Here is a 12,307-nt window from a genome sequence, read left to right as displayed (position 1 = left end):
ACATGATTTGCTGTTAAGACCTATGCATTAGTCATTTTGACAGTCCTTAGTATTTATGTCCATATATTAGATGAATTGATCCATTTCTTGTCAGCTTTTTCCACTATCCAACTTTCACACTCAGATATACACATTAAAATATGTGGCATTATTCTTCCTGACCTGGGTTCAACATGATAACAGAGGCTCAAGACAAAGGAAGGAAATCTTTCCTTCACTTCCTCTGTATGCTGCTGTGTGACTGAATACTAAAATGACTCACAGAACACTTATTTGACTCTAGCAATTTTAAACATTCCCTTGAAACACCAATTTATACAGCCAGCATGTCTAAGTGGTAGGCAATGTGATTAATATTTGGATTTAGGACTTTATAAATTGGCCCTTGGTGTGTTTTAAGAAAACTGTAATGACCGGGATCAGTGAATTTACTTTCCAGCAAAGTTTAATAGCATGCAAATGTTTGTAATGCTATTTTAAGATTGCTTTAACTAGGTGCAACTCTCACTGAATTCAGTTGTCTTTAGGAAGCATATCTAGAGCATGTGTACCTTTAGATGTTATTGGGATTCGATTTCCTTAAACTGATGATTGCAATCCAACAACTACATATGGCCATACATCCCTCATAGCTGCTCCAAGAAATTAGTATTATAGCTTATGAACACTTAAGCTACAATACTAAATAATTGGCAGTGAAATGTACTAGTGTTACATGCCTTCAGTTCAACTGTGATTTACGGAGATCATACCATAGGACTTGGCTTGATTTATTTGCAGGAGGTTTTCATTGCCTTCCTCTGGGGCTAAGAAAGCATCACTTGTCAAAGGTCACCCAATGGTTTCCATAACTGAGTACAAATTTAAATTTTGGTCACCCCAAATTCCTAGTCCAATAAACCACTACATGTGGCTCTTCAATAAATTTATGAATGCCAAGCAACTTCCACATAAACAAACTGTGAACATTGGTCCTCTAGTACATCCTAAGGTGACAGTCTTAAGATGAATCTAGTTTAGAGCTGGAGACATACTTTGGCACACATTTTATTTTGCAGTCCAGGCCAAAGCTTTTCTTCAGTGTTGACGTTTTATTTGAAGACCATGTACAGGAAAAATACAGTATTTCCAAGGATTTGGAATGTCTTTTACTTACTGCTGAGAAGCAATTTAGTCAAGCAAGTCTGGGCATAACGTGGAAAAGCATCATTTGCAAACTCAGCAGTCATTGATTTAATCTACAATTTGTAATTTTGCAATTTTGGAGATAGATGTCAAGGGATGGTAGTTCTATAATTTACTTTTGCTTCTTTATGTGGAAGGCTAGGACTATTATGCACAGAAAAAGTACTATACTATATGAACCAGCTTCTACTACAGTTCCTAGTATTCACCTGCATTCTCTTTGGGGATTTTAAAAGGTGTGATTAAAAAAAACCTCACCATAGTATAATGGTTTTAGTATTGGACTTTATTGAAGACCAGAAATTGATGTCTCACTTGGCCATGGAAAACTGCTGGGTGGCCTTGGGCAAATCACAATCTCAGCCTCAGAGAGAGCAAAGACACACCCACTTTTGAACAAATCCTGACAAGAAACTCTATGATAGAATTGCCTTAGGGTTGCCATAAATTTAAAAGACTTGAAGACAAGCACAACCACAACAAAGCCTAAAAACTAACTTTCCCAAGTTCGGAGGTTCCTTACAGGAGTGGGGAACGATTGACAAGCTGCTATCCCACCCTTCTTCACATCATATTCAGGCCCAGTAGCAGATGAAATGCTGCTGTCTTTCAGCTGCCACTGCCCTGGCCTTGGTGGAAGAGAGGAAAGGGCAATATATATCTGCTGGACTTCATCACCTACCCCTTTTGTTTCCTGTCTCAATTAGATTGGAAGTCTGAGGATAGCAAGCTGTTTTTTTTTATTTTACGTAAATGCCATGTGTAGTGATGGCACTATGGAAACCAAGGAGGAGCAATATCTAAAGGCAGCGGATTCTCTCTGCCCTTGGAAGCTAAGCAAGGTCTAAACTGTTTAGTACTTGCATGAACATCAGGGGCTGCAGGCTTTATTTCAGAGGAAGGAACTGGCAAATGTTCTTAACATACATCAAGGGAACTACTTACCACATAGGGAAGCTGATGAAGAAACACAACCTACAAACTACAGTAGAGTCTCGCTTATCCAACGTAAACGGGCCGGCAGAACGTTGCATAAGCGAATATGTTGGATAATAAGGAGAGATTATGGAAAAGCCTATTAAACATTAAATTAGGTTATGATTTTACAAATTAAGCACCAAAACATCATGTTATACAACAAATTTGACAGAAAAAGTAGTTCAATACACAGTAATGTTATGTAGTAATTACTGTATTTATGAATTTATCACCAAAATGTCATGATATATTTAAAACATTGACTACAAAAATGCGTTGGATAATCCAGAACGTTGGATAAGCGAGTGTTGGATAAGTGAGACTCTACTGTATCTACAGAACCATGAAGAAATCCAATGAATGCTACGTTCAGCAAAGGACAAGAAGGCTCCTCTCACCTCTTCAGAAGTCTACCGTAAACCATGCAGCTGTGGACGCTATGTAGGGACCACCAAATGCAGCGATGTCCAGACACGACTCAAGGAAAGTAAAAGGCACTGCAGACTAACTTGACCAGAGGAGTCACCCACAGCAGAGCACTTGATGAATCAACCTGGACACAGTATATTTACTGGACACAGTAAATCCGGACAGTAAATAAAGAACAATACTTTGAAAACAGGGGAATTCCAGACAGGAATAAATCAGGGGCAGCTAACACCTCCGAACAAAGGATTCCCCAAGGCAGGAATGAAGCTTGCAAAGCCATTAATGCTAATCAAGATGAACTACAACATTCACACTGGCCTCCAACAGACGAGAGTCCTTTTTCCCATCCTGGCCCTTCTATGGATATATAAACCTCCCTTGCTTGGTTTTCCAATATACTTTAGAACCTCCGAGGATGCCTGCCATAGATATGGGCGAAACGTCAGGAGAGAATGCTTCTGGAATATGGCGGGAAAATGCACAACAACCCAGAGTATAAATAAACATAAACTTTTGAGTCAAACTCGCTGACTGGCTGTTAGGAACTGTGAGAGCTGGAAGTCCAAAACATCTTTGGGGGGGGGAGTTTGCCCATGCCGGAATGATATGGTCAGCGTCAACCCACATAAAGCCTTGGTTAGCCTCGAAGAGAAGTTTATAAACCAGACGTGGGCAAACTTGGGGCCTGAGGCTGACAGGAATGGCGGGAGTTGATGTCCAAAACACCTGCACGGAGGGCCCAAGTTTGCCCACGTCTGGTTTATAAACTTCTCTTCGAGGCTAACCAAGGCTTTATGTGGGTCGACGCTGACCACCAGGAAGGGGCCTGAGGCTGACAGGAATGGCGGGAGTTGATGTCCAAAACACTTGCAGGGAGAGCCCAAGTTTGCCCATTCCTATTATGAACTACTTGTAAGGCATCAGCCCAAAACTGGGTCCAACATTACCGGGAAGGGAGGAGTTCCTGTGGCCGTTTCTGCCTGTCACGTCCTCTTTGGGGGAGAAGGGAAGAGCCTCCCCTTGGCTCTCCTCCCTGGTTGCCGCCCCTCTCCGGCAACGCCTCTGAAACCCATTCGGCCTGGCCCAGTAGGGAAGTGAGAGAGAGAGTCCAATGCCTTTCCCGATTGGTTCCTGTGGGAGGCCCCGCCCGCTTAGCCACGCCTACGCCGCTCTTCCAGGGAAGGCAGAGCGGAGAGGCGCGCCCCCTTCTCTCCTCTCCCCGCACTCAGGAGGGGCGCCATGCCATGGAGAGCCGGGGCTCGGCGGTGCTGGGCTTGGGGCAGCTGGTAGAGGCGCTTCCATGGCCAGGCGCGCAAGAGGAGGACGAGGAGCGAGTGGGGGAAGAGGAGGGAGCGGCGCTGCGGGAGTTGCGCCGCCGCCGCGGGCGCTCCTTATCCTTGCCGTCCAGCCCGACTTTCCCTCGGAGGGAAGGCGATGAAGAGGAGGAAGAAGGGGAAGGGGGCGTGCCGAAGTGCTGCGCCAAGTGCACCAAGAAGCGGGTGCAGTTCGCGGACTCGCTGGGCCTGTGCCTGGCCAGCGTCAAGCACTTCAGCGCCGCCGAGGAGCCGCGCGTCCCGCCCGCCGTGCTCTCCCGCCTCCAGAGCTTCCCCATGCGCCACAAGGACCTGGAGAACTTCAGCGCCGCCTTGGCTTCCCTCCGCAACTCCCTCCGCGCCCCGCCCCCGGAGCCTCCCCAGCAGCGCCTCCTCCTCCTCGGCCGCCTGCCGCTCTGCGCCTCGGTCCCGGTCTGCCTGGAGGAGGCCTCCGGGAGCTGCGTGGACGGGGCGCCCTCTGAGGCGCGCGGCGTGGTGCGCGTGCAGGCTGGGCCCGGCCCGAAAGAGGTGACGGTGCGATACACCTTCAATGAGTGGCTCTCCTTCCTCGACGCCGCCGCCTCGCCGCTCTCTTCGTCCTCCGACGGGCCCGCGCAGGACTCCGCCTCCTCCTCCTCCTCTGTGGAGCGCTTCGGCTTCAGCCTCTGCCTGCCCCCCGGCCTGGAGGAAGGCTCCGCCGTCCACTTCGCCGTCTGTTGCCGGAGCCCCCAAGGCGAGCACTGGGACAACAATGGCGGCGCCAACTACACCCTCAGCGCTCATGAGGAGACCCGAGACTGAGGAGAAGGAAGGAAGGAAGGCGCATTGGAGGCCCACACTGGCTTCACCGCGCTCCCAATTGAAGCCCCTCCGACTACTCTTCCTGCACTTCAGCCTCCTCTGGTGTTTTGAGTCTGTGTTCCTGCAGAACAGAAAGGCTTGACACTGGATGCCATTGGGGTCTCTCCCAACTCTACCATTCCCTCAAAACAGCCCCTGCCTTTGGGTTTCATCCAGAGAAGACACAAAGGGGTCCAATGTGTCGTCGAAGGCTTTCATGGCCAGAATCACTGGGTTGCTGTGAGTTTCCCGGGCTGTATGGCCATGCTCCAGAAGCATTCTCTCCCAAATGTTTCACCCACATCTATGGCAGACATCCTCAGATGTGGAGGATGGAGCCCCCGGTGGCGCAGTGGATTAACCCTTGTGCTTGAAGGTTGAATTCCACCCGGGGAGAGTGTGGATGAGCTCCCTCTATCAGCTCCAGCTCCATGCGGGGACATGAGAGAAGGATGGTGAAAACATCCAGGCACCCCCTGGGCAACATCCTTGCAGACGGCCAATTCTCTCACTCCAGAAGTAACTCAAGTTGCTCCTGACACGAAAAAAAATGGCTGCAATCATTTGGTAGCTGTGAGTTTCCCGGGCTGTATGGCCATGTTCCAGAAGCATTCTCTCCCGACGTTTTGCCCACATCTATGGCAGGCATCCTCAGATGTGGAGGATGGAGCCCCTGGTGGTGCAGTGGATTAACCCTTGTGCTTGAAGGTTGGTTGCAGACCTGAAGGTTGCCTGTTCGAATCCAACCCGGGGAGAGCGTGGATGAGCTCCCTCTATCAGCTCCAGCTCCATGCAGGGACATGAGAGAAGCCTCCCACAAGGATGGTGAAAACATCCAGGCATCCCCTGTGCAACATCCTTGCAGAAGGCCAATTCTCTCACACCCGAAGTGACTTGCAGTTTCTTAAGTCGCTCCTGACATGGAAAAAAAAACCCTCAGAGGTAGTGAGGTCTGTTGGAAATTAGGGCCCTTCCACACAGCCATATAATCCAGAATATCAAGGCAGGAAATCCCACAATATCTGCTTTGAACTAGGATATCTGAGTCCACACTGCCACATATTCGTATTCAAAGCTGAAAATGTAGGATTGTATTCACCTGTGTGGAAGGGGCCTATGAAAGGGAGGTTTATATATCTGTGGAAGGTCCAGGGTGGGAGAAATAACTCTTGTCGGAGACAAGTGTGAATGTTGCAATTAATCACCTTGATTAGTGTTGGAAAGCCTGGTGGATTCCTGCCTGTGGGAATCCTTTTTTGAGACATGAGAGAAGCCTCTCACATGGATGGTAAAAACACCATACATCCGGGCATCCCCTGGGAAGACGGCAAATTCTTTCACACCAGAAGCGACTTGCGGTTTCTCAAGTCGCTCCTTACACAAACACACAAAGAAAGCTGGCCCTGATTGTTTCTTGTCTGGAATTCCCATTTTCAAAGCATTGCTCTTTATTTATTGTTCTGATTTTAGAGTTTTTAATACTGGTAGCCAGATTTTGTTCATTTTCATGGTTTCCTCCTTTTTGTTGAAATTGTTCACATGCTTGTGGATTCTCTGTAGTCTGACATGGTGGTGGTTAGAGTGGTCCAGCTTTTTCTGTGGTCTCAGATAGCATTCTCCGTCCAGGTTGGTTTATCAAGTGCTCTGCTATGGCTGACTTCTCTGGTTGAGAAGTCTAGTCTGCAGTGTCCTTCATGTTCCTTGATTTGTGTCTGGACATCACTCCTTTTGGAGGTCCCTATGGAGACTTGTCCACAGCTGCATGGTATACGGTAGACTCCTGCAGAAGTGAGAGGATCCCTCTTGTCCTTTGCTGACTGTAGCATTTGTTGGATTTTCTTTGGCTTTATAATGCTACCAGTAATCAAGGTGATGAATTGCAACATTCATACTTAACTCCAACAGACAATAGTTCTTTCTCCCACCCTGGACATTCCACAGATAAATAAACCTCCCTTGTCTAGTTTCCAATATACCTCATAATGTCCAAGGATGCCTGCAGGACAGAATGCTTCTGGAACATGTCCATACAGCCTGGAAAACTCACAGCAACCCAGTGATTCCGGCCATGAAAGCCTTCAACAACATATACTGCAAATTGCTTCTGGTGTGAGAGAATCGGCCATCTACAAAGACGTTGCCCAGGTGTGTTACTATCCTTTGGGAGGTGTTTCTCATGTCCCCGCATGGGAAGCTGGGGCTGACAGATGGGAGCTCACCCTGAATTGCGGATTTGAACTGCCAGCCTTCAGATCTTCAAGTTCAGACGGCACAAGGGTTTAACCCATTGCGCCACTCTGGCTCCCTTGAGAAGACACTGAGAAGAGACATAAAGAGATTCCCCCTTTGAGGCTTGATTGTGACAAGGAACTCCCTGCAACTAGATGGACGGAGGGAGTTGAGAAGTGGATACAGGGGTGTATGTATTATACTTTCTGCTCTAACATGAACAGAGAAATGACAGAACAACGTCACCAGCAATACTGTGAAAGGAATGGCCAGCCTTTCCTCTTGGCTTTATGGTTGCAACTTTTCTGGATGGAGCGGAGTTGTGGATACAAGGATGTTTGTGTGTTATATTTGCCTCTTCATATATAGAGAAAGGATGGAGCGAGTTTGCTATTCCAAAACAGTGTTACCAGTATGACAATACTACGAAAGTACAGGCAGTCTCCAAGTTAGACATATCTGACTTACATACAACTCATAGTGAAGAATGGGGATGAGACAACAGCAAGTGAGAGAAAGGGAAATTTACTCCTGAAAGAGATATCATGGGAAAAGGTGTCTCCACTGAAGCTTTATCACTAATCTTTGTTTCAACAACAAGCTATTTTTTTCAAAATCCAATTATCCCAGGGACAGAAGGTGAGATGAAGTCTATTGAACAGCAAAACAAACACTACAGGGGTGTTAACCAGTCCCTATGCTATCCAAAGCTATATATATAGAGAGAGATTGGAATTACAGTACACATAGAAAATGAACCTGTTGTGACATGCAGATACAGAGACGTGTGTGATATCCTTGCCTCTCTTCATATATAAAGAGAGAGAAGGATGGGCGTATTCTAGTACAATATCACCAGGAAAAACATAACTGCAAGTAATGGCCAAACAGCTCGCTGCAACTGGGTGGATGGAGCTGAGAAATGGATAGTGACGTGTGTACTTTATTAGCCTCTTTTCATATGGAGGGGGTTTGCTGTTCCAGTACAGTGTCACCACCGAGAAGATACCGTGAAAGTAATGGCCAGCCTCGGAGAGAAAGGGCTTTCCTTTTGCATTGATTGTGCCAAGTAATTCCCTGCAACTGGGTGGATGGAGTTGACAAGTGGATATAGGGACATGTTTGTGATATACTTGCCCTTCTTCATATGTAGAGGGAGTTTGCTGTTCCAGGAGGACAGTGTCTCCACAGGGGTAAAAGTTTGCAACCTGAAAAAGCTATTTCTGACTTGTGCCTTTCATTTTTTTCCTGGACACTTTATGTAGGATGGAAGCACTAAGGGACCCAGCGGTCACTGACATAAACTTGGAGATATTTTGGGAGATCGCCTAGTTTTAACAGAACTGGATAGAGAGTCTGAGCTCTTTGAAAGGAACTTTGTGTGTTTGTTTGGTTTGCACTAAGGATTTGAGTCTGTTCTAGACTAAACATGTTTTAGAGCTACTAAATCAGACCATATGTATGCTCTCAGGGTCTGTGAAAGGTATGATTTATGTGTGTCCTACACAATTCACAGAGGCTTGAAACCTCCATTACTCACTGACTTCAAAATCCTTCCTATGCCTAAGGAAAAGGGCTCCGGGACTTGTAAGAAGCTGCAGAAGGCAGATCGAAGTTTTTCTGATGGAATTATTTCTGCCATAAATGTGTTGCAAGTACAAAGGGCTAGTTCTTCTAATTTTGATGCTCAGACTGGACTGTCGCCATACTTTTGAGACTTTGAGAAAGTTGCTTCTGGGAATTATAGTAACAAAAAACTATTCAAGGCTGTGGCTGAAGCTCAGTGGAAATGAGCTTTTTACAAGCTTCTGGAACACACTCACACCACAGAACCTTTTCAGATGTGTGTAGAAGTATACGTCTTAGTTTGTTTAGTTGGCTGTGCACAGTGCCTTTGTGAAATGTACTAGCAGGATTTAAAACAAGCTGGACTATCATGTGTCAAGTTGACCATCCTTGGAATGTGCAAATTGGTGCATTGTTTTTTTAAAAGACGAATTTGCTCAATATTTGAAAGCTTCCCTTTTTAGAGATCCTTTGAGATGAAACACGGTGACAAAAGCTGTCACAATGGATCCTGTTTTGTCACTTTTAGCGTAATCCTTTTCACTTGGGTGCCCCACTTCTCCAGTTTGGATAAACCGTGTAAGGATTCACTTTCACTTTGAAACTTAAAGCACTTTTACAACCTTAAGTGGCTTATTAAGCTAGCAGTCACTTTACTACAACTCACCCTCCAGTTCTTACGAAGAACAAATATTTTGGGTAATTAGCTGCTAAAATAGAGGGAACAATTCAATCACTATTTAATTGGTGCCTCATTGAGTTAAATGGTTAGTGAATCACAGTCTAAGGACTGCATCCAGTTGTTAGACCTATTGAATGTGTGGAATTTACTTATGCATTAATTCACCGTTCAATGAGTCCACTCAATTTTGGACTAATCAGTAAGATTCAGGCTTTAAAAGGCTGCCTACTCATTGTATTGTATTATAAGGTCATTGTTCATTATAGAAATTTTCTTGAATGAGATGTGGGTAAATTATCGATTTGCTTTTTAGAGGCAAAAGTGTGGATTTCCATGCTTTCTTATAAATTCTCCTTGTCAGACTTGGGGATGTAGGATTCCTTTCTGTTTGGAGTTCTGAGAGAATAATACTATTAAAACACACCCTCTTTATTGACCTGACATGATATAGAGGGCGTGTTCTATAGTATATGTAGGTATACAGGTTGACACCCATATACCAAATGTAACTATTGCAATTATGATAGGTATGATGGCTACTTTAATGAAGCACCTGCTTTTTGTTTGAATTGAGCCTGCTATGTGACTACTGCTTTGACTGATATAACCCTCAAAGTGAAGGGGTGTTTGAGCAAGAATAAAATCTGTGAATTCATGCTTGGCTATTCACATCTTAAAGCCATGTCTTACTGTGACTTCATCTTTTTGTAATCCAGGTCTACTGACACTTTAAATAGTGTTTGCAGGATGGCTACAGTGGGGTTGTGCAAGCAACACAATGTTCTGTAAAGGTGAATCTAAGAGCCCTTTCCTAGCTATGTCTAGATCAAGGTCTAAGTACCTTTCTTTCAGGCAACACAACTATAACGCTACAATTCACTTTAATTACCTTGGCAACATTCTGTGGAATACATGAATTTGCAGTTTAAAGAGGGACATGTAGAGTTCTTAGCGAGAGCGCACCTATGAACTAGAAATCAAGGATTCTGTAGGATGTTACCATGATAATTAAAGTGGAATCATAGTGTTATAATTATGTAGTCTGAAAGGTATCTAGACATGGTTCTCCAATATGTACATGTAGGTTATAGTGTCCTTGCAGTAAGAAATACATTAAAGGCTGCTCTTCTGTGCATTGTAGTTCAGACTTTGAAAGCTGTATGTAGAATGTAACCTTTTTAGACCTAATATACATTGGGGCAAAAAAGATGTTGGATATTGTTTAAAATTTTCACAATGTTCCTAAAGAGTTAAGTGGCTGTCTTGTTTTTGATGCGTAGACAGGCTGACAGTGAATCATGCTATAACCTTGGACTTCATCAGCTGAAAATTGTTTGGGATCAAAGTTGAAATGTACTGGAAACCCTTCTGGTTGTAACATGGAAAATGTGTATACTCACCAAGCTCCGCATTGGCTTGTGTTTTTATTTGTATTTTTTTAAAAAAAATAGACTTATTCCAGCCAGAACAGAATCTTTCTTCAACAAGCAGGAACGAACCCATTCTAGTCACTATTTTAAAATGCTGTATTGTAACTGCAGGCTTTCTGTTTTTGATTTCTAAAATGTTTTAGTCATTGAATAAGGAAGCACAAGTATATAAATTAATGTCACCTATTCCTTTTGTTTGGATCAAAAATGATACCGTGCCAAAGAACTAGCAATGAGCTGGAAGGTCTTCTACATAAAATTTGCTGCCAATGCTGCCTTAAACAGGAAAGATTTGCCATTTTTAGAAAAGAATCATACTATAAAAAGAAGATATGCCAGTTTGTATCTTTGCATGAGAAATTGCTTGCATACATATGGCATAGGATAGAGTTCGGAAAGGTTATTACGTTGGGACTACAACTTGGAAAATCTGCCAACCAATATTGCTAACGCACGTGTTGGATGGGGGACTTGGGGAGCTGCAGTCCAAAAAGTGCCCTTCCATGCCCTGGTTGTGTAGATATTTTGAGAAATGTAAAATTAGGGAGAAATTGAAATTTGTGCCAGTTCAAAGCGTTTCTCAACTCTTCTCTATAATTCTGTAAGCTGGCTACCAAAGTCCAGCTCTTGGCTGGATTAATGAGAGAGGTGAACAAGAAAGATGGTTGGAAGGTCTCAGCCGGTTGGGATCAGAGTGAGATCCTTCACAGCAAGTGAAGAGAAAATTGCTAGCATGCTGCGATTATTCTGGCAAAACTGGAAAGAACTCGAAGGTAGACAGTGGATTTTCTTGCTGAGAATAATCTTGCCAAAATAGGATTCAAAGGATACTAAGGAGTGGCCTTATAATCTTTGAAGTGCTCAAACCCTTCTGATGTATTGCCTGCCTGCCATCTGTGTAACCTTTCAGAGGAATGTCAAAAACCTCTGTTTTGTGCCTTTATGGAGGAGTATACGTATGGGGAAATGAGTTTGGATGAATGTGTCTAGATGTTTTATGGGTTGACTCAATAAGCAAACATTGTAGAATTTTATGAATAAAAAAAGCATTTTGCCTATGTATTGAAGTCACTGTCTGCTGCATGTCACTGCAACAGTTTTTCTCTTCAGTTTGTGTGTATTTGTATCTTAACAAAGACTGTAAACATAACAAAGTGGTACTGGAGATGGAAAAGGAGCCAGAGATTTCAAGAGTTATAACTCATAACACTTTACTAGATTAAGTACAGACTCTTTGTCAGAATTTGTTTAATGGAACAGAAACTTGTATTTTTAAGTTTTAAAAGTATTCTCTTTTCTGTAATGTATTTTGAGATTCAAATAGAAAATATGGGAAATAAGAGTTGATAACCACCAAACTTATTATTTACTTCTTTCTAAAGTGTTTTTGGCACAATTTCCAGGCAACTCCTCCCCCCAGAAACACACAAAAAGGCCTCTAAAACTTGTGGAAACACATGAAAATACCCCAGGATCCCTTAATTCCCACCAAATGCCTTTATTTTACTCTGCAGTCCCTCTCAAAATAGCAAAAGGAAGTAATGCAATGTCATTTCATGTCATAAGTTTGAGGACTAGAGGAGAAAGGGAGGCATTTGAGCTTCCTGATCCTGAAAATCAGTTATCACCCATCTGCCCTTGGTAGTAAAAATAGC

At 44.0% G+C, this 12,307-nt stretch overlaps 1 protein-coding gene across 1 annotated transcript; it reads left to right on the top strand.

Moving 5' to 3' along the window:
• Window positions 1-3,752: 3,752 nt before the first annotated feature.
• Window positions 3,753-11,719, top strand: ppp1r3g (protein phosphatase 1 regulatory subunit 3G). The gene has a single exon (XM_062977694.1). The coding sequence runs from the start codon at window positions 3,837-3,839 to the stop codon at window positions 4,704-4,706; it is 870 nt and encodes a 289-aa protein (XP_062833764.1). The 5' UTR covers window positions 3,753-3,836; the 3' UTR covers window positions 4,707-11,719.
• The last annotated feature ends 588 nt before the right edge of the window (window positions 11,720-12,307 follow it).

The sequence above is a fragment of the Anolis carolinensis genome, chromosome 4 (genome assembly GCF_035594765.1).
Source record: "Anolis carolinensis isolate JA03-04 chromosome 4, rAnoCar3.1.pri, whole genome shotgun sequence".
Lineage (NCBI taxonomy): Eukaryota > Metazoa > Chordata > Lepidosauria > Squamata > Dactyloidae > Anolis > Anolis carolinensis.
The sequence above is the reverse complement of the archived record's forward strand: the minus strand, read 5'-3'. Positions and strand labels throughout refer to the sequence as shown.